Below are 24,074 nucleotides of genomic sequence, written 5' to 3'. Positions count from 1 at the left end.
CAGCATCTTTTTCTGTTTTCAGCATTATTTCTAAGATGGGAGTAACAGGTTCTTTTATATGTTTTAGGGTATTGTCAACAGAAAAAGAATATATCATTCTTAAAATATTCAAGTTTTCAGGCAACCTTTGTTTAAGCTGTTTGAAGAGACCAAGAAACTGTCTTGCTCTACTTCTAAGATTTTGCATTATTTTCTTTTGTATCATCAACTCTGAAATTTTTCTTTCAAATCTGCAACCAAGATTTGAATTGGGATCCAAATAGTCATCAATCTCTGACTCTAGAGGGTCGACTGTGGATGATAGTAGCACTAACATATTAGCAATTTAGCGAATCAAATGAGAAAGGTCTTCAAATAATCTCATCTTATCCACACTGTTAGATTCTAAAATTTTGTTAACTTGCTGAACTTTAACTAGAACAGGATGCAAAAAAAAAAGCTACAACAGATTCCTTTCATCTTTGTACATCTCCCACAAAATTTGAGCTTTGTATCATTTCTCAGTCACACTCACGACTTCGAAGCGAGTTTTTAATTCCAACCACTGGTTGAGAATTCTGTCTATTGCAGGTTCAATGGAGAGCCACCTTGTTGTACAACTGCTTACAATTTTCAGAGGAGCAACATTTTTGTTGATAGTTTGATACAGCTCTTTGTATGCTGCTTGTCTTGAAGAAGAATGTGAAAACCACTTATACGTTTCAGCAACTAAAAATTCTAATTTTCTTGGGAGAGATTCTGTACAAGTGTGAGACATTGCCAGTTGTAATGAATGGCATGCACATCTAATTAAAATTAAGGAGGGAATATATACCTTCAATTGTTAATAAATGCCATTATTGACACCAGCCATAACACTGGCATTGTCTGTACCAATTGCAATGGGATTTTTAATGTTCAATTTTTTGGTCAAGAGCTCTTTTTTCAGTGCAGCCACAACACCACTAGAGTCACACTTTTCTAGAACTACCATGCTCAGAAATGTATGTATAATTTTGTTGAATTTCTTGTTATAATAAACGATGGCCATTTCCAAAATCTTATTCACTGTGATATCATTCGATTCGTCTATTAGCAAGCTGAAATTTTCATCTCCAATGTACACAATTAGATCTTCTTCAAAATGCTCACTTAGAATATTCTTTACAATTGCAGAGCACTTAGTTTGGTGCATTTTTACCTTTGGCATAATTTGACTGTCTGGGATGATATTTTTTGCAAAGATCTAATGATCACAACTGTTGAATGATGAGTGACAACAAAGAAATAATGCTAACCTACCTTCAAAGTTTGCAGTCTCAGACTTTTTCACAAGCATATTTGTAATAGGAACAGCCTTATATAGAACTACAGCAAGATGTTTCTTAGTTTCACTATGCTTTACAAGCTGACAATAATTAGCAGCTATATCACATCTGCAAAACTTACGGTGTACTTTTGTAGCGTCACCAAGAACTTCACACAACCATTTACTAAACATTCCCATTTGCAACCACTCATTTTTTCTTGTAAGCTTGAAAATATTTTTCTCTTTGCTCATTTTTTAAGAAGGGTATACAACTCTTTACTGCAACAAATTATGATCAGTCTTTGAAAACTTCCCACTCGCTATCATAATTACCAACCAGAACACTGTGCAAAGACTAACTTGTAGCGGTGTTATCAACTTTAAGGCGAAAAAATGGCAGACTGTTGGGGCCACGTGACTGACTGACGTTATGTGTTTGAAATGTGTACGATGCTCGCACCAAACATATAATATAATTTCTTATCAAATGCAAACATCTAAAAAACGTTTTAAAACAATTTCTTTAACAGTAAGTTATAAAAACAACTAAAAAGAGCTGAAACTAGTTCTGAAGGAGCTAAATTTGGAGCTAAGTGCTAGGTTAAAATTTTTGGAGCTAGGGAAAAAATAGCAATAATATGGATGGGGGTCCTAGGATAGTATTACATGATCAAGTTCACGTTACCAACTTCCTATCAAAAATTTTCATCTAAATTAGTCTCATCTACCAAGACACCAATATTGTCAGATGCTATATTTTGGTCTTCTAAATACACTTAACTATAGCAATCCATCTAGTTCTTGGTTTTCTTCCATTTTTTTTTTTTGCTTCCTCCATTCTGGTATTAAATCTGTTTTGCTAAAACTTACTCCTCTTCCATTTTATTTAAGTGAACATATAGCCTCACATAAACTTTGCAATACCTTCATTTCTATTTCTCATAAAATTTTTTGCCAATGATGCCACCAATATTCTAATTTTTTCACGAACTCTGGTACTTATGGTCTTTGAATATATATATATATATATTTTTTTTTTTTTTTTTTATTTTTTTAATTTAATCTAGTTTAGTGATTTAGTGTTTTGGCTAATTTCTTACTCTATATAAATTTATTCAAATAGCTCTTAATAATGCCAGCTTTTCTTATTGTTCTCCAAGTTTACCATCAAGAATGAAAATGTCTTCAACGTTCTTCCTGCCTATTTTCATGCAAAGTTTATTACAGTAATTATTCAATTTCATTCAAAAATACTGAATGATTTGCAATAAATTTATTTAGGAATTAACATTTGCAAAACAATTTGGAGCCAAGAATATTTCCAAATCTAATATCAGATTTAATGCCATATTGCTTGAACATATTCATATAGATACATACAGAATATAGACCGTAAATTACTGTTATATAATGTATGTTTGCCTCATTTAAGTAAACGAACATTTTTGGTCTTAATATCTGGTTTTAATATCTGGTTTTTCTATATCTACAAAACTTCAATGGCAATCCATATTATACCTTACAATTTCTAAATTGTCAAAGCAAAAAAATATGAAGTTGACAACCCCCTAAACTGAAACTTATTCCTCCAAGTTTCTTAAGTAAGCTTGCATAAATCGTACCTTGAAGACTCAGTAGGGTAATCTCTCTATAATTCTCCCATTTGATGCAATTTCCTTTTATGTACTATGAGAGTTCTACTGCAAAACATTTGCAATTTGACCAAGATATATATTTGAGCATTTCCGATATATCTACCCCAAATAGTTCATGTCTTAAACTAAAAAAATAAACCAATAACCAATAGTAGGAAATGTACCATTATCAGTATTGTTCTTTTCTTCAAGTTTCCCAAAATCTTTCAAAAAATAGTGATTCATTTTGAAGACTGTTTTGTCCATAATTATAAACAGGACAGTCTTCAAGCCACTTTTAAGTTATAAAAAAAACAAAAAAAAAAAACTTTATCAAAGATTAGAGACTGCAGATAGTTCTCAGAAAAATCAGAGACCTGAATAGATGGAATCAATAGCAGAATCTTAAACACATTAGGAATAAACTTGATATTGTTAGCATTTAAAAAATGCACGAGCAGGGCTAATCTAAGGTGATATGGTCATTTAAACAGAATTAGGAAGGAAAGGTTAGTAAAATAAGTGTGATGCCAAGATGGCAGGAAAAAGATCCAAAGGAAGACCGACACCTAGGTGGATTGATTCAGTCAGAAGTGCCTTAAAAAACTGAAATGCTAAATATGACAATGCTGGAGTGCTAACAAATAAACTAATTTAGAGGAAAGTTGTTGAAAGATTACTTCTTAGCTCCAATACTGTCATTATCATATATACAGTCTGCCCACAAACGAGAGAACCGTAACTGGCACAGTGCCAAGAAGAGTCAATTCATGTTAAAGGGGAGAAAGGAATAAGGCGACATACATATTCGTTACCGATCACATGCTTTATACATAAAAATTTTCAACTGTTATACAAGCAAAATAGTTACCACTTTAAAAACTAGAATGTTCATAGAGGAAATTAATTTTTTTGACATGCAATAATAATAAAACTCATCCCACAAGACTGATTGCTTATCCTATTATTGGAATGGACTCTCCTTCTAGCATGTGCAGAAGTGTCAAGGGGGTCTTGCATCGGTGGTCGAACTATACTTTTTTTCCTTAACTTGATCAGGATGAGGAACAGAATTCATTTGCTGTTTCCTAACTCTGAACTCTGACCTCTGATTGTCTTCAGTCAAGATACCTTAACAGTGAGGTAATTTTCCTTGGGGAGTTCAATGTTCACAACACAATTGGCTTCCCATCTCTAATTCCACTAATGAAGCCAGTAGAAATGTCAGTCACGCTCCCCCCCTGCCATTAGCAATAACTTAAGTAACATTAGGTAGTCCATCTACAACAAGAATAGCAAACTTTTCATGACCAGATCCCTTTCCATATACACTGCAAATTTCGCTTCTCAACATGGTAACTCAGACTATAACCGATTATTTTTAATATTGGACACTCTTTATCCAGCCACTGTCGGTCTCATGTTCTTTGGTATTACAAAAGTGCCAAATGGAATAACTGTCCATGATCTCTCCTCTTCCTTTCCATGATCAGATAAGTTACCATTCACCTGAATCAAACATCTACTTAGATCATATCTTACAGAAATAAAGGCCTTCATTTCTGTAAGATGTTAGGTTAGATCACTTTGCCAAAAATTCCCAACGACTAAGTCTTGGTTCTCGACCAAAGAATGTGACAAAATAGCCCAAGAAAGACCTATATTGCAAGTGATTCAAGAATAAATCACCATTACATGCAGCTTCCACTGCTCCCTACAACAAAAACAACAAATGTAAATCTGATTCTGAATGAGCCACATCCAAAAATTACATGCATGTTCAAACAGCACCTGCACCTTACTAAGACCAGCTGGCTGAACTTCTATCTATCCGTGTTTCTGTATCTCTCACATGCAGATGGCACTATAGTGACATTATCCAAACAAGGATGATCTACTAGTATCATATTTCTCCTCTCTCCTGCAGTGAAGACTAATGTAAACTGGCCTCTTTCAATTTACCAAGAATTCATTGCATGATTCCCTAGCTCCCTAAGAAACCATATGAATCCTGAACAGTTCAGATACGTGTCATCTGGTGCTGATGATCTCTCCAGGAATGGGATTGGTGACAAGTTCCAATTCAGAAATCATGGAGAAGGTAATCAACCTGGAAGCTTAACAGCTAATTAGTGACCAGCAATACAGATTTCACCACTTTCAATCCACAGCTTATTTCCCAGCCATCACTGCTTATCAATGGATTCAAGCAATGGAAAGCTTTGGAGAAACTCACATGGTTACTGTTACTCTTGACATCTGTAGGTTGCCTGATCAGGTCTTACAGAGGTCTGCTCGCCTGTGTCTGGACAATTCATCACTGATGATTCATCTCAGAGAAAATTTATCATGGGAAAAATTAATCGCAGAAAAATTCTTGAATTGCCGGCCTGGTTGGTCAAACGGTTAGCGTATCTGCTCTCCAGCCAAAAGGCTGTGGGTACAAATCCAGGCCATTTCTTAGATTTCCCATATAAGAAATTTTTTTTTTATATATTATTTAATATTTTGATTATATTATATTTAGATGGCGAGGAAAGGATGAGAGGGCATCCCTGGAAGCTGAGAATGAAGGCTGCCAAGAAGGGTGTGAGGGCTAGATTTTTCTCTCAGAGGGTAGTGCGTGATTAGAATGGATTGCTATTGGATGTTGTGAGTGCAAGCAGTGTGAATGAATTCAAGAATAAGTATGATAGCTGGTGTGTGTAGTATGTAGCCTCCCTCAATGAGTCTGACTCCCTGGAGGTCTCTCTTAATAATAATTTAGCTTTCTGAAATTTTTTTATTCCATATAAAGTTATTAATATTCTTTCTTACTATAGGCTCTGTAAATGGAATATTAATTGTTACAAAATTGGGATAGCATGGTTAGGGAGAAAGTGCACCATATTTAAGAATATTTATTCTAATCGTTCACTATTTTTCTGTTCTGCACTTAGACACCCATCCAGGTATTTTTTTTTTATATCTGAACTAATTCAGAAGGTGACATGTTAGATACATGCTCCCAAAGTGGAACACATAATTAATTATAATACTTCGCTTGTGAAACGTTCAAAAAATAAACCGTAATCAGAAATATCACATCGTTAACAACCGACTAAATAGTGCCCCTCTGTTTGAAACTCGCAATGGGCATGGATGTTTGAAATTGTTTTTAGGTAAGAGATGAATTTCGTCATCTGATGTGAGACTACAGTACTGCTTATTGGAGACTTGAAGTGGCTTGAGTGGTTTCCATGTTATGGTCATGGAATTTGAGTAGGATTTCTGAACCAGGTTAAAATGAATAAAAATTACAACGAAACAGAAATTAGGAAACTCACCGATCAATAAATATTACTTTCATTGTATAAAAATATTACAAAAATCTAAACAAATACATAAAAAAACTATATTTGTGAAAATTTATCTTGCACTGTATTTACTTTTCATATATTGGTATCAATGCAATATTTCAATTTTCTAGCAAATTTTTTCCACAATGAAGAGTCTGTGAACCCTGTTCACTTTATGGTCTACTAGCTAAGCCTTTGCAATTCAGTTTCCTCTCCTCAGACTGAGTTTATCTCTTCACTACAGAGAGCACCACTGTTGCTGTATATACATGTGATTGTCCTTATTCAGGAGGTCATTGTAATTTCAGTCTTCATGCAGTGTGAATCTTCAAAGTGCTTTTGATAATGCTAGCACAGGTTGATGAAACATCAGGTTATAAATACTTAATTATTTCATTCCTGCTTTTATGTAGGAGGTTTGTCTGGGAAATTCCCAAATTTTTAAAATAAAAGATTTTCCTGTCTAATTCAGAAGCTATTCACTTTTTCGCCATCAAAGTACTCTCCTCCACTTTGTACCAGTGTTTCTTCCATCTTTTGAAACATTTCTGGATTGCTCCTTTTGAGATACTGCACAATTCTGCTAGATTTTTTTTCTTTATCGAGTCAATCGACTCAAAACGTTGGTCTTTCAACATCAATTTAAATTTGGGGAATAAAAAAAAGTCTGCTGTGTGAGGTGAGTAAGCAGCTGTGAAATGACCACTGTTTCGTGTTTCATCAAGAATTGACGGATTAGTAATCGTGTGTGGGTACATGATCGTGATGCATCCATCAGCTTTTCCCTCCACGCATCAGGCTTTTTTCCTGACAGCCTCAGGAAGACGTTGTGTTAACTCAGGATAATACTCCTTGTTCACTGTTTTGCCTTGTGGAAGAAATTTATGGTGAACCACTCCTTCCGAAGTGGAATAAAAAAAAGTTATCACTTTGACTGTACTTGTCTTGCTTTTTGAATCGTAGTGACTCTTGACACCTTGTGACAATTGAACTTTTGTTTCATCGTCATAGCATAAGCCCTGATAATGATGTTTTTTTTTAAAAAAGTTTTCATTCATCCTTATAAAAGATCAAATGAAAAGCTCTTGGTTCACATCAACTTGAATTTGTTTTTGACTGTCAGTCAAAAGCAAGGCACAAATTTGATTGCAATGTGATATATGCCTAAATTCTGCATAAGAATTTCATGACAGTTTTTGAAATGTTTAGGATGGATCGGCAGTTAGAATGGATGACTTCATGAACTTTTGCAATGTTGAGTTGTCTAAAATGGGGGATCATCGTTGACTGAAGTTTGGTCATCTTTGAAAGGTTTCTACCACTTGTACATTTGAATCAGACGTTAATTCCCAAATGTGGTTTTTAACATTTCAGATGTCTTCATGCAAGATTTTCCCAATTTGATGCAAAACTTCACACGAATTCGGTGATCATGAAAATCACTCATTTACATGATCAACACAACAAAAGCACAAAATACTCCTCTACAGCTGCAATCAACTCTTGATTCGAAGAAAAATGCTGACCAACAAGTAAGAGTTTTAGTTTTGGGAAGAGATAGAAGTCAAAGGGAGCCAGATCTGGGGAATAGGGTGGATGTTCCAATAACCCAACAATGAAGATCCCTTAATTTTCCCATTGCCAAAACATCTTTGTGGGCAAGTGCATTCTCCTCATGAAAGATGATTTTTTTTCCTTCTGCAAACCGGGTCTTTTCTCACGAATTTTTTCGTCTAGTCTAGTCAAAAGATCGAAATAATATTCCCAGTTATTGTTTTATCTTTTCAAGATAATAAACAAAATGCCTTTAGCATCCCAAAACACTGATGCCATGGAACAGACTTTGTCTTTTTTGGCACTGAACAACTGGCTTCTGTCCACTGCCTTGATTGCTGTTTGGATTCTGATGTGTAATAGTGAATCCAAGTCTCATCCATAGTAATAAATCAAAGCAAAAATCAGTTTTATTCTTGTTAAAACGCTTCAAGCACCATTCAGAAATTTTCACGTGAGTGCGTTTTTGATCTGCTGTGAGCAAGTGCGGCACCCATCTTGTGCAAAGCTTTCTCATTTGCAATTCTTCATGCAAAATATATCCTACACGTTCTGTCGAAATGCCTATAGGGTCAGCAATTTCATGCACTTTGATTCGCCGGTTATCCAATACCATACTGTGCACTTGATCAATGATTTCTGGTGTTGTTACACTTTTTGGACATCCTTCATGTGGATCATCTTCAAGGCTAGTGCGGCCAACTTTAAAATTGGCAGCCCATTTCTTAATTGTCAAAAATGAAGGAGAAGAGTGCTCATAACCTTTACGAACTTCAAATGAATTTCTTTTGGCATTAAACCTTCTTTTACAAAGAATTTTATAACTGCATGATACTCAATTTTATCCATTTCAAGGGATACAGGCAACACTTTTGCTTCAGACAGCTGTATAAAACAAACTACTTGATAGAATGACTTGCAATTTCACATGGATGCTTATGACAGATATACCAACTTAGCAAAAAAATCTCTTGCCGATAGTGTTGCCATCTATTGTCGAGGTTGAGAACTTTTCAGCCTTATATCTTCTCATTATGAACATTAAGGAAATCCCATTCTGATACTGCTCCTCTATAAGAATTGAGTGTTTTACAAGGTGTTACTGTGATTTGTATTCCATCCACTGATGTTGCTCTAAGTAGTTTCTCAAAATGTTGCTGACATGTATCCACAAGGATATCACTAGAATGTAATTTCTTAGCAGGTTTGGGAGAGCCTGTCAGTCCTAAACCATTCTGAATAAAGGATGATATTTTCCCTACTGGCACATTTACACTAGTATCATCTATCTTTTTTTTTTTTTTTACTTTTGTTACCAAATGCTGTATTTATGGTATCAGTACTTGGCTGGAACTTTGTTAGGACCCTGAAATGCTTGAGGACAAAGAATTCATGCTCAGAAAGATTTTTGGTTCAGTGACAGAGCTCCCCATCTACCATGGAGTCACACATGGATGGCAAATGACTGCACTTGGAAGTGGAACACCGGAACTACCTTGGATCTCAACTGCAGACCATGTGGTGAGAGATTTACTGCAGCACCATTGAATCCTTGCAAGCAAGTCCACTAGCCAAGAGCCCAGCCAGCTCAGCTGAATATTAACATAGATGCTGATATTCCATTATAGAATTCTTATCCCAATTATGCAACAGCTCTGGAACCTCTCTCTCATACACCTCTTTCACTTTATCTGATTTAGCAAAAGCAATGTGCACTATATTTACATACAGATAGATCTCAGCAAAATGAACCTCATTATTTTAACTACTGCTTCTGACATAAGGGTAATATCTGCATTCAGTAAAGTTAGCCTCCTGAATTCATTCTTTGTTTTATTTACAGCAAAAAAAATAAAGTTCTTTTGGATTGCCTTTAGCCTGCACAGCCAATTTCTTTTAATACTCCAACTTAGCTTTCCATACAATACTATTAACTTTCCTGGCCTGCACTTTATATACTTTATAATTCCTCTCGCTCTTATGAATTTCCTCATATACAGGGTGTTCGGGATAAATTTGACAGTTTCGTAAGGAAAAAGAAAATCTTCTTTGTATCTATTAAATTTAATGAATTGACAAAAAAACATTACAGGCAGAGTTAATTACAATACTATCAACAAGATTTACTCAAAATAACCACCATTAGCATCGATCACAGCTTCAATTCTGCTTCGGAACCTCGAACAAGCTGATGCTACAGTCTCCCTGGGAAGGGCCGCAAAAACTGTTTTAATTTTATCCATTAACTGGGCTTTTGTATTACTGGAAGTGCGATTGGTGTCTTTTTCAACTGCGCCCCATACAAAATAATCCATGGGGTTAAGGTCTGGGGAGTTTGGAGGCCAAACATTTGGACTGGTGAAGTCGTAGAAATTTTCAGACAACCATTTTTGACTTTTCCCAGAGGTGTGGCAAGGGGCCGAATCCTGCTGCCATACATACGGCCTACCATTGGCTACCCTTGTTATCCAGGGCTTGACTACAGTTAGCAACTCCACGAACAAAGCCCGAATTCCAATGCCAGGGTTCTTCAACACCTGTTCCTGCAGATTTGCGAGGAATTCTGCTGTACGAACGCAATCAGATCGTCTGCTAGGGATCTTTCTTCTTGCTACATCCTCGTAGTCACCATTGCAAGTCTCTAGTTCATGCCTGATTGTTTTTACTGTATTCAGGGAGCATTGGGCAGCAGTCGTAATATCCTTATTTTGATGGCGGGCACGAATCATCATGATACAAGTTATTCTCTTCCATGATTCAGGTGGGTTCCAGCTATCCATCCTTTCTGACATCTTGTATATGAATGAAGAAGGGTCCAAACTTTTAAATGAAGAGAAGTGTGTGTTAATACATGTAACTTACGGAAAAATATAATTAATTATAAATATGTCAAATTTATCCCGAACACCCTGTATATATATCCTCAAGAGGTGTTTAGGTTACTATGACAGCACTGCATAATTAAGTTTACATTATTAATCTTCTTTCAACAATTTTCTTCAAATTAATCTATTACATTCCAATACTGTCATATCTAACATTTCGTGCTTCTAAGGCACTTCTGACTGAATCAATCTGCCTAGACCGTCGCTTTTCTGCCATCTTAGCACGAAATACCCATTTTGCTAACGTTTTTCTCCCTAATTCTATTTAAATTTAGATTAACTCTGCTGACACATTCTTGAATGCTAACAATGTCAAGCTGCTTTCTAACATACAGTCATCCCTTGACTTGCGTCCGTTCGAAGATACGTCCATGATTTCATAAGGGAATAAATACCATTTTCGGCTATACTTTCGAACAAGAGGCAAGCGAGCATAAGGCAAAGCATGCATGGTGGCAACAGCACTTTCAGCAGCAACTTCCCTCTGCAGTCAGCATGTGTCTTCAACAGTTCCTCTGTTGATTTTGTGTTTGAGAAAGAGGTTATTTGTGTATTTATCGTTAAATATTTCACGATGTTTTGTGCAACTTGGCCCCTACATGCATAATCAAGAAACCTAGTGAAGAATCATAGAAAAAGAGGCGATTTTCTGTGAGCAATTGATCTTGAAACGAAGTTGCAAGTTATAAAGCAACATGAAGGTGGTAAACCCATCAATGGGATCGCACATGATTTCGGATGGTCTCATTTTACAGTGATGACCAGTCTGAAAAATAAGGATAAAATCGTAGAGGCTGTGAAAGGATCTGCTTCCATTAAATCGATGATAGTGACGAAGCAATGACAAGGTCCCATCACCGATAGGACTGTGATATGGAAAAGCTACTTGCATCATGGATAGAAGACCTGAACCAAAAGCGCATACCCCTTAGCACTGTGACCATAACCGCTAAGACACTAAGTCTCTTCAACATGATGAAGGAGAAAGCAAAACCCGATTATGCCTATGAAGTCGGCACTTCTTCCGGTTGGTTCATGTGATTCAAGCAGCATTTTGTGCTGCATAATGTGAAAATGTATGGGAATCTGCAAGTGCTGAGAAGGGTGGCTGTCAAGGAGTTTGTGGAAAAATTGGATAAAATTATTATGGAAGAAAATTATTTTCCACTGCAAATATGGATGAGACGTCCTTGTTTCGGAAAAAAATGCCCAAGCGGACATTCATCCACAAAAAAAGCTAAAATCTATAAAGCTCTTAATGCCCGTGTTACGATTCTGTTACGGGTAATGTGGCTAGATATAAACTGAAACCATTGATGATATGGCACAGTGAAAATCCATGCATCTTCAAAAACATTAGGAAGCATACTCCCAGTTCATCATCGGAGCAATAAGAAGTCGTAGATGACTCAAAAATTGTTTGAGGATGCCTTAATCAATTGTTATGCAAGTGAAATAAAAAGCTATTGTGTGAAAGAAAATGTAGAATTTAAAATTTTATTAATTCTAGATAATGCTCCAGGTCATCCGTCTTATAGCAATGATCTTCACCAAGTTCAAGGTCATGTTTCTCCCACCAAACACTACTTCACTGATCTAACCGATGGATCAGGGATTTTTCACAAGCCATTTCTGCTACTGAAGGAAATGACCAGAGTCTCATGCAATTCTGGAAAACATTCAATATTTATCATGCTATTAAAAATATTGCTGTGGGTTGGGACGAAGTGACCTTTCAATGACATATGGGTGGCATATGGAAAAAGACATTAAAAAGGTTTGTGAATGATTTTGGAAGTTTGTAATAGTGGGCCTAGCAAACAATCTGAATCTTGAAGTGAATGATGACATAATTCAACTCAAAGTTTCCCTGAAGAGTTGACCAACAAAGAATGGGTCGAACTGGAGGAACAACTGTTGCACAAGAGGAAAAACGAGAAAAAGAAGAGGGAAAAGAGAAACGGGAAGAGGTAGTTAAACAATTCACAGTGAAGGGTCTTGCAGAAATGTTCTTTGCAGTTAGAGATGTTCTCAAAATGGCTGAAGAAATGGACTCCAATGTTGATCGCTATTTAATAATAGAAAATAAAGTACATGATGCGTTTGCTTGCTATGAACAAATTTATGATGAAAAGAAAAAGAGGAATAAGCAAAGCCATTTTCATCAAAAAAAACAAAGGTTATACCAGAAGAGCCACAGCCTGATCTGATCGTTCACACAGGGAAGGTAATAATGAAGATGTGATTGAGAGGAAGATTTGGGCGATTATTCTGCTGTTTTCTAGTGGTGGTAACACAGTATAATTTTAAAAATTAAAATGACAGTATACTTATTATGGTTAAGTCCCTAACCCTGTTAATAACTCTTGATTTAATGTATCAACTTACGTCCGATTCAACTTGCTGGATGGAACGGAACCTGGACGCAAGTTGAGGGATGACTGTATTTATTTTTAATATGATACTGCCATAATGAGAGTTCTGAGAAAATTAGGAGTATGAACCCATGGCATCAATGGCAGAATTTCCCAATTTCTCAAGTATTCCATATAAATTTATTTAGTTGGCTACTCACCATACCAGCTTTACTTATTTTGTTGTCTGTTTCCATATTTAAACTTGCCATCTTCACTGAAAACTGTGCCTAAATAACTGAAATATTTTACTTCTATAGAATCTTCATTCAGAATGAAACTGGAGTTTTCTATGTTCTTGCCTATTTTCATAAAATATATGGATCACATTAGGAAAGAGTGGTATTAGGCCTGATATCAGAATTGGATATGTAAAACTTGGTTTTTTTTTTTTTTTTTGCTTTATGCAGATGAAAGTGCAAATCTCCAAGATTCTGCAACTATTCTCTAAATTGAATAACTAACAAATTTGGCATGAAAATCAGCTATAAAAAGAATAAAACAATAGGATATCAGCATGTATATTATGAAAATGGGCAGGAACATAGAAAACTCCAGTTGCATTCAATGAAGATCCTATAGAAAAAGTAAAATATTTCAGCTATTTAGGCACAGTTTATGACACACATGGGTATGTTTGCATAAATCTTATCTGGAACACTAGTAGAGAAATTCCTCTGTAATTCCACATTCAGGTTTTTTTTTTTTATTTATTTATTTAAAACAGATGGGAACTATGAGAGTTCTACCCCAATCATCTGGAATTTGACTTAACGAGGCACTCTGAATTATGCAGGTGGAACCACAAATTAAAGATGCCAAGAAATTACATTCTTGGTTTAATCCTTTATCAAAGTATTTAGGTATAGGCCCGAGCCTAGAGCAGCAAATTTTGAGGAGCGGCAGCAATTTCTGGGCTCTCATTTTTGTAATTATATATATATATATTATAAATTTATGATATAAATAGGTCATGCATGTAAATCAACATGTTCATTAAATATGAGAGGGGGGCACTTTCTACAGGCCTAGGGTTGGGAAATACCTAAATATGCCACTGAGTGTAAGCACACAAAAATTTGCATGTTAAGTAACTTCGTGACTGGGCTACTTGTATATAGAGGCTAATGACTTCACATCACTTCCCTTAGTATCCCATAATGCATTGTGGGAAGGGCCACCAGCCAGACCGGTTTTGACATTTGAGGTCTCATCAGTGGGAGCCACACCTATAAGTAATACCCAGGTTGAAGTAATGCAGAAACCATATTTCCATATACAAATGTCATAAGGTATCACCTTACTAAAATACTCTGGATTAGAGATAGATGTTTAAATGTTTTTTTTTTTTTTTAACTTAGTTATGCTAGAAATTAAAGATGCTATTACTTAGTAGAGAAATTAATACAGAATTAAATTAGTAAAGAACATAAATTAAAGATGTCAAGAAATTATGTTCTTGGTTTAATCCTTTATCCAAGTGTAAGTAAAACATGAAGTTACTCTGCATGTAAATTTTTGTTTGTTTACACTTGGATTAAACCAAGAACATTTCAATTAAAGAATGCCAATAATATAATTTCTTGGCATTTTTAATTTATAATATAACCAAGTTTCAAAAAAACTTGCAAATAGTGCAGCCACTGCTCTGGTGGAATATCATCTATTTTATAGATGATATTCCACCACTCTATTTTATAGATGATATAAAATAGAGTGGTGCCTTTCTGCATTTCAAGTTTTTGATGTTTTTTTACCTCATTTTTTGCATTTCTTTTGAAAATTTTCTAGTATGGTTCTATCAGCATTTGTTTCATTTAAGTCTTTCAGAGTAATTACTCCAGATATCTTGGATATCCTTATTTTCAGTTTTCATGTCACCTTTATTCTTTGATTCTTTTTACAGTACTCTTTTCTCCATTGCTAAGCTTTTTTCAATAGCCCTGATATTTATTTTCTACAGGGTGTCTCAAAGAATGTATACACACTGAACGATTATAAAGTTGGTATTTATTATAATACACTTAACTTTCACATTGTAAAGTACACTACATAAATGTACTTTTCATCCCTCAACGTCTGTATTCAAACTGATGGCCATCCTGGTCCAGGCACCGCTGATAATGTGCAGCAATGGAATTGCAAACACTGAGAATCATTGTCTTGTAGCTGGGTGCATTCTCTTTCGATTGCTGCTTTCAAGTTGTCGACTGTTGCCAGTTTTGAAGTGTAAACTTTATCCTTGATAAATCCACATAAGAAGAAGTCCATTGGCATGAGATCTGGTGAATGTGGGGGGAGGGGGGGATATTCTACAGAACCTCTTCTTCCAATCCATCTGCTGGGTAGAGTTCTCATCACAGGATAGGCCCTCACATCTTGATGAGGGCTCACTCTTGAATACATGGTATGACAGCGTCATGCAGCAAGTTCAAGTAATTGGCACCAGTTACAGTACCGTCGAAGTGGTACTGTAACTGGTGACAGTGTAGTGTGGCTTATCAGCACATACCACACTGTCACTCCTGGTAAATTTACATAATGTTCCTCCATAACATGTGGATTCTCATAGTAAGTGCAACTGTGCCAGTCAATTGACCCATTTAATTTAAATGTGCCCTCATCAACTCCACACAATTTGTCTTGGAAATTGTGCATCCTCTTCACATTTTTCCAAGTATCACTCACAAAACTGCATTCTCCTATCCGGATCATCTTCGTTGTGAGCGCGTACTCTTCTTGGAATGCAACTTTTCCAATGACTGTGCTTCAACATGCAATGGACACTTGATTTTGATACTCCTATCTCATGAGACACTTGTTGCACAGATTTTCTTGAACTTTGACAATATGTTTCAATCAACCTTTCTTCTGTTGCGGGCCTCGTACCTGTTCGTGGTCTTTCTGAAAGTTGCTTATGGGCATTTTGAACAGCTCCATCTTCTTCAAATTTATCTCTAATTCGAGTGATAGTAAGTCTTGTAGGTGGATCTTGTTGAAATTCTCTTCTAAACTGTCTTTGCACTTCCACTACGTTTTCATACTTCCAGTAGCATTTTAGGATAAATTTTCTTTCCTCAAAGCGTCTGGTTTCAGCCATTATTTCAAACCATTCAAACCTGCAAAATAACAAAAATTAAATGAGTTATCAGCTGTTGAAATGTGTATACATTTTTTTGAGACATCCTATATATTCTTACCAGGGTTCTTATTTTTCTATCCTTGCAAACAGCTGCACCACATATCTCTTAGCTGAATCAATCAACATCTTTTTTAGAGTTTGCCAATGAGATGCCAAGGTTTGGTTCTTGTTTGCAAGCTGTTTCATTTTTTTCTTCAATAATGTTTTTACAGACAAGTCTACCATTTACTGTAAAAGCTGTTCAACTAATTCTTTTTAAAACTTTCTTACATACTTTTCAAATGTCCCTTTCAATGTGATATTTATTTTTAACTTGCTTAACAATAAGTAATGGTTACTTCAAATTTCAAATCCTGTGTACACTCTTGTATCCTGAACCATAAAGGTACCACTATCAACAATGATAGTCAATGAGGCTTTTATTTCTGGTGTTCTCTCCAAGCAAACTTATGTACTTCATTACGTTGGAAAATGGTGTTAGCAATGACTAGTTCATGTAATACAGAAGTCCAGCAAATGCTTACTGTCAGTATTAGTTTTGATGTGTTCTCTGAATTTTCCCAAAATGTTCCTATATGCATGGTAGGATTTATTTCCTACTCTGCTGTTAAACACCAACAAAGACCACTTTTTCCATTTTCTTTATGTCAGATGCCTGTTCTAATGACTTGAAAAATTCCCCCATCTCTTCCTTAGAACTTTCTGTGAAACCATAGGCACAAATCAGTTTCATTGTACATTTTACTATTTTGAAGTTGCCCACATAACTACTTGAAACTCCTTCCAAATCAAGAAGTTTATCTTCATGTTTGGTGTTAAATGCTATTCCTTCCTTTCCTTGATCATTATTGCCTGAATAAACTTATTTAGTAATTTCTCACTTGTTTTGTCTTGGTAATGCCAATTACTTCTGTATGGTATGTTTCCAATTCTTCTGCAAGTTAGATTTCTTTTCCATTAATACTTCTTATGCTGCGATGGTTTCTATCTTCAGTTCTTCCGATGTTTTATTTCTTCTTCTAGATGTTGAGTTGGAGTTTGTTCCAGTAACTGACTTTTCATTGTCTGCCCTAGTGCTTTGACAAAAACATTGGGGCCTTGTTTAACTGGGCAATGCACCAGCTAGAATGAAATTTCATTATGTTGAACCATCATATACATCAAATTCCTGATATGTATCCTCAAGGGGTGTACAGGATATGATAACGCATTTCTGGATGCTGACAATGTCTAGTGCTTACCTAATATCCTCGTTTTTAATATGATAATTGCCATTGATGCCATCTGTTCACACCTTTAATCTTTCTCAGGACTCTCATATCTGCAGTCTCTAGTCTTTGGTCAAGTGTTTTACTTCTTACCCAGCTGTCAGATCCATAAGTTAAAACTGGTTTGAATACTGTCTTGTATACAGCTAATTTAATGTTCCAACCAATTTCTCCCTTAATCCATATGAATTTATTCAATTGACTTCCCACCATACCAGCTTTGCTGATTCTGTTGTCTATTTCTATATTTAATTTACCATCTTCAGTAAAAATCGTGCCTAAGTAGCTGAAATGTTTTACTTGTTCCACAGGTTCTCCATTCACAACACAGTTGACATTTTCAATGATTCTGCCTATTTTCATTGTCTTTGTCTTTTTATTGCTGACTTTCATACCATATCTATTACAGCAGCTATTCAATTTAGTCAGAGAATCTTGCAGACTTGTAGCAGATTTATTTAGAAGTATAACATCATCCGCATAAAGCAAAGAGCTGACATTAACATCTCCAATTTTGATATCATATTTAATACCACTTTCCTTCATAATGTGATCCATATAGATAATGAATAACAGAAGGGATAATGTACATCCTTATCTCACACCAGATTTAACATTAAATCATCTTCCTGTACTTCCGTGAATTCTAACTGCTAACTTGCAACTCGAATAAAGAATAAGCATTGCTTGATATAATGCCCCATTGACACCATATAACTGTAGCGTATTGAATAGCTTCTATCTTGGCACCTTGTCATATGCCTTTTCCAGATCGACAAAACTTAAATACAAATCTTTGTTATATTCCAATGCTTTCTCAACTATTTGTCGTAAAGTGAAGATCTGATCCTGACAGCCTCTATTTGATCTGAATCCAGCTTGTTCTTCACCAAGTTTCTCAACTGTTTCTCAAGTATACTGGCATAAATCTTGCCAGGAACACTTAGTAGGAAAATACCTCTGTAATTCTCACATTCAGTTTTATTTCTCTTTTTATATATGGGTACTATTAGAGTTCTACTCCAATCATCAGGAATTCATCTCTCTGTCCATGCCTTCTGAACTATGCAGTGCAGCCACTGTAAGACTTTTATACCACCATACTTCAGCATTTCTGGTAGAATATCATCTACTCCTGCTGCCTTTTCACATTTCAAGCCTTTGATGTATTTTTCTACTTCAAGTACAGATATGTATTCCTGACTGTATGCCTGTTGAGCGTTTTTTTTTTTTTTTTTTTTTACCACTGTGCTATCACTGCTTGTTTCATTTAGCAATATTTCGAAGTAATTACTCCATACTTCAAGGAAATCTTTTTCTCCTGCTTTCATGTCAGCTTTATCATCTCTAACTCCTTTTATAGCACTCTTTCTTCCATTTCTAAGCTTCTTCAACAACCTCCAGAATATCTTACCACCTTCTTGATATTTATTTTCTATATTCTTGCCAAAGTCCTCCCATGGCTTTTGTTTAGCTAGTTTTACACACTGTTTAGCTTTCTTACATTTGGCTCTGTATTCTCTAAGAGCACAAGCTGACTTATTTGCCAGGAACTTTTCATATGCTTTCTTCTTTTCCTTCACTGCCTCTTTAACTTCCTGTGTTCACCATGGAGTTCTGATTTTTCTATCCTTGCAGACAACCTCACCACAATGCCTCTCTGGCCGAATCAATCAGGGTTTTCTTCAAGGCTTGCCACTGAATCTCCAAGGTTTGGTTCCTGTTCTCAAACTCTCATTTTTTCTTCAATAATCTTTGTGTATTTTAGTCCACAGTTCACATCTGAGAGCTGCTCAACTTTTATTTGCTTTAAAACTTTCTTACATGTTATTCTTTTCAATATTATCATATATATTTGTGGTTTAAACCAATAGAGATTATGATTTGGTTTGCTAAGTCCCAAATTGCCAGTTCATCCTCATTCATTCAGTACCCACACACATATATATACCTACTAATGGAGCACACCACCATCAACACCAAGGTGAATATTGGACATTAGGTCATAAGCTTCAGTCGGTTTTCTGCATTCCTGAAAGGCAATGTAGAGGTCTCCTCCCAGTTTTTTGGCTTTGACTCCCTTTCACTCTTATTCTTGCAACATTCCTTTCACATCTTGTTATGGATCTCTTGCTTAATAAGGCTGCAGACCAATTTCAATCCCACGTTATTTATTCTTCAAACTCAAGGGACACATTGAGCTACTGCTTCATTTAAGCATATTTTCAAAATTTCCAGCTTTGTAGTTCAGCATGTATTCTGTTTAAGTAGAAGATCCATACAGTTGGTTACTTCCCAGATCAGTACGATATGATCACCGTCATCAAAACAGTTATTCTTAACTGAACCACCTTCTGATGCTATGTACAACTCTGATGTTCTTTGGTCTTGAGTTGCTTCTTTCACATGCAGCTTGAGAAAGTTGTCTTGCAGCAGCTCAATAAATTCTCCTTCATTGTTAGAAATCTTTTTAGCAATCCAATCCTCGTGGAATGCAATCCAATTTTGTTTAGCTTTTTTTTTTTTTTTTTTTTACGCAGTGTTTAGCTTTCTTACATTTGTCTGTATTCTCTAAGAGCACAAGCAATCCAATCAATGTTCAGATAATTGAAGTTTACCCACAAAAATTACTCATTTAGTATCTATCAGGGCAATTTGGCAATGCATTTCTTCATTTCATTTGAATTCCATTAGAATTAACAATAAACTCAATTTTATATTCTCTTTTTTATAGTGTCAAGCACTATTTAAAAATAAATATACAATTTTAACTAAGTTTATTTTCAATTCTGAATATTTTGCATTGTAGAATCAAACTGTCATTTAATCTTGTACATCATATTTTTTTCAATTTTTATCTTATTCTTCTACATTTCAATGGTGAATGTTAGTTTTACCCAGGAGAGGAGAAACAAATCAGTAATCACAGCAGAATCCAAAATGTTTATGAAGTCATTACACTATAAACATGAAGAGCTATCCTCCATCCTAAGCCATTTCACAACCACTTCCTCAGCACATTCAGCAAACAGGATGATTTTTTGCATGCTGCCATGGCAACTTGATGTGGCTCTTCATTGGTAAATTTTTGAATATTTTATTTTCAATCTGTTTAAAATAACATTAGAACTTACCAGAAGTGCAAGCTAATTATTCCTTTAGTCACTATTCTTTACTTAAATGATATTTTTATTGCCTTTTATGAGATAATTCTTCCTCTTTTTTTCCTGTCTTCAGAAGAGAGTATGCATCATTAGTGATTTCCAGACCATCTCATCCTTAGTCTATCCACAATACACAGGCTATAAGTTTACCATCTTTTTGTAGTTGGTGCCATAAAGAAACTACCAGTTTTGTTATTGAGAATATTTAATTTAAAACTTAATGATTCAGACTACATTTAAATTATTAATACTAATATAAGGAACAGATTAGTAATGATAAGTCACTAAACTTTATAATCTCAGTGAACAAGAATTAAAAGATGCCAGTTACCTGAATCAGCATTATATAAAGTACTTTCTTGTCCATTTTCTACAACTTTACTTGGAAGTTTTAACCTACAAAAAATACAAATATTTTACATAAAAAGCAAATAATAATAAAGTTACCAAACATAAGTCAACCTAATATCTTCATTACTTGTTTTGTGCATGCATAATTGAATCCCTTCCAAAGAATGGCTTAGTCTACACTTGCATAAGTACCATGGATAGCTAAGGGGTTAAATAATCTGGAAACTTTCATACTCTACAGACCAAAGATGATGATGTGTTTTTCAAGTCACCAATAAGCAAATGGCTGCCTCTCACCAGGTGAAATTCATCTATACCTATAGACATTTGTATGACATCTATAATCACAGTGGATTCAACCCCAGAGACTGTTGGTTGAAAAGTGAATATGCTAACACCAAGCATATATAAAAAGTGAGCTATACAAAGTTATTGTCCTGTCAAGTGTCATCTCCATCCACTTGAGGTTGGCTCATCATATACTTCTGCCTTAGGCTATTCTCTGCATAGTTCAGGCCCAGCCAGCTTTTGTTTTAAACCATGTATGTGTTGTATTTTCTTTCTTTTGCTTCCTTCTAATAAATCTTTTTGGGGACTCATTTCTAACAATATTGTGATTTTTTTTTGTATATTCTTTATTAGTTCCAATTTAGTATCAAATCTCCAAAATGTCAATTCCCTTCTTCTAGATCCATGCTCTTCTACATCCAAATCTCAAAAGCATTAATCATTCTACTTTTCCCTTGTTTACTGTCTCTATTTCTGCTCCACAGAGAAAAGTAAATCGAATAAAACCTTTAATCATTCCTAATCTAGTATTTTTGCTCATTTCTTTTGATGTCAGTATATTCTTCATCCTATTAAAGGTTGATTTCTCAATTTCTATTCTTTTCCTAATCTCTTTTGAATTTTCCTTCCTCTGTAAGTGTAATGTTTGTCTTGTTCTATAATTTTTTTTTTACTCTGTATTTATTTGCTATTAACTTCTGCAAATCATCTTTCTCAGCGTCAATACAGTATCATCTGCATAACAAAGATTTATATTTCTTCCTCCTATTTTTACCACATCTAGTTCTTCCAGACTTGGAAGAATTTCTTTACTGAAGAGACTGAACAGACATGTCTAACACTTTTTTGTATTTGGGGAAATCCTGATCTCTCCAAACTGACAGCTCACTGTTTGGAGAGATCAGGAGAAATTTTTCCTGACAATGATTCCTCACAGTTTGGGAAGTGCTGCCTTAGACGACAGAAATATAAGATCTGATAATATTGAAGTCTTGACAAGTAACAGCCTGATTTGGAGGAAAATTGTAGACAGGAAGTTAGTAATGATGTAAATTTTTCATGTAGTACTATCATATCCTATACATCCCTTGAGGGTACATGGCAGGAATTTGATGATGATAGATCTGATGTAAAATCATCCACTGTTTTTTGCTACACTGTAGAGTATACTTCATTTCAATGAAGAGCATTTCAGTTTGTCGCTATTCTACTAGATGCTTTGTATCTGTTGTATGTGTTTCCAGCCACGATTTATCATTCTCGTTGTCCTTGATGTGTTCTGATCGGCATATATCCCCAGATCTACAAGTTTGTCCTATGTAGCATGGTCTACAACTGCAACTGATCTTGTAGACATCTGGGTTTTTTTTTAAGTGGTGGAGGTGGTTTGGATGGTTTCAGATGACTGCAGATTTTGTTGATTGTGAAGAAAGCAACTTTTAGATTTTTTTGGCAAAGCAATCTTGTTATTTTATCTGTGATTGATTGTATATATGGGAGAATCACTGCTCCTTTATACTCTTGGTTTTATATAAAATCTGGTCTTCCTAAATCCATCATTTCTATTAGCAGTATACAGCAATATACAGCTAATAGAAATGATGTTAGCAATATACAGCAACCCATGAACCAGCAGCCAGCATAATAGCAAATGCATGCTTTTCATTGTTTAAAATTCTTCACTAGAAACGTTAACTGTTATTACTTTGCTTGTAGTTGAATTTATTTGTGCCCTTTCCTGATGAAGTGAAACAAAGTTTTTTCATGAAACTAGTCAAATTAAAACACAATTTCTTTTTTGAGTTCTTTACAAGTGGTGTGCTAAAACATAGTACATGTTTTAGTACACTTTAGGTAATCCCTACCTGGGGAAAAAATGTTCCATAAGTATATAATACATTAAACTAAATTTGGATTTAAATTGAATCTTAAATTATATAGGGATTTAATTGATCAAATTAAACTGATATATGAATTGAAACGAAAAGTTAATTCATATGGCAAATGAAATTTCAGTTGGAATTATAAACTGAAAAAGTCATTCTTCAGATAAGAATGATAATTTTCTAAGCTGAAGAGATATTTATCTTATGAAAATAAGTTAATCATTTATAAGATATATAGTAATGAATATACCATGATACTTCTGGATCTTGCATAGGATTTGACATGATTCCACATACAAACCTACAAAAACTCCAAATAAATTTGTGATATGGATAAGCAAGTAATTCACCAACATGTATTAGAAAATGACAAATGGATGTGCTGAGTCAGTCCAGGACAAAGTTACCAGCAGTGTATCATGGCTCTGTACTCATTGATAATCACTTTATATTAATGATATTCAGAATGGACTAGATCAGTAGTTTGCTGATGATGCTAAGTTGGAGCATCATCAACAAAAAGAGTGAAAAGGGATTTACCTAATACTGAATCCTTGCAGGCCGAATGGAACAGATTAATTCTATAGCTAGAAAACTGGATAAGAAGCATGTGTTAAAGAAAAGTATGACATTCATTACACAAATTATGGAAACAAATACTGTGTTAAGGTAAAACTTTAGTTTAATATAAGTCAAAATAATCACTCAATGTTTCGACTTTCATGTTAAGACCATCCATCATATACAGAGAAACAAGCTACACTAAAATCTACATGGTATGCTAAAGTTACATTAAATTAAAGATACCAAGAAATTATAAATTTGGTTTATCCTTTATCCAAGTGTGAGCAAACAAAGTTTG

At 34.9% G+C, this 24,074-nt stretch overlaps 1 protein-coding gene across 1 annotated transcript in view; it reads right to left on the bottom strand.

Annotated features, from left to right (window-relative positions):
- LOC150109873 (protein SHQ1 homolog) overlaps positions 1 to 24,074 on the bottom strand; it is a 169,836-nt gene that overhangs the window by 123,913 nt on the left and 21,849 nt on the right. Inside the window, exon 4 of the mRNA XM_090415535.1 lies at positions 21,019 to 21,083. Within this exon, the coding sequence (XP_090271661.1) occupies positions 21,019 to 21,083 (65 nt within the window). The remainder of the gene's footprint in view (positions 1 to 21,018; positions 21,084 to 24,074) is intronic.

The sequence above is a fragment of the Typopeltis vanoorti genome, chromosome 1 (genome assembly GCF_054136105.1).
Source record: "Typopeltis vanoorti isolate ZY-2024b chromosome 1, IOZ_Tvanoo_1.0, whole genome shotgun sequence".
Taxonomy (NCBI): Eukaryota; Metazoa; Arthropoda; class Arachnida; order Uropygi; family Thelyphonidae; genus Typopeltis; species Typopeltis vanoorti.
This window is presented reverse-complemented; position numbering and strand designations above follow the sequence as displayed.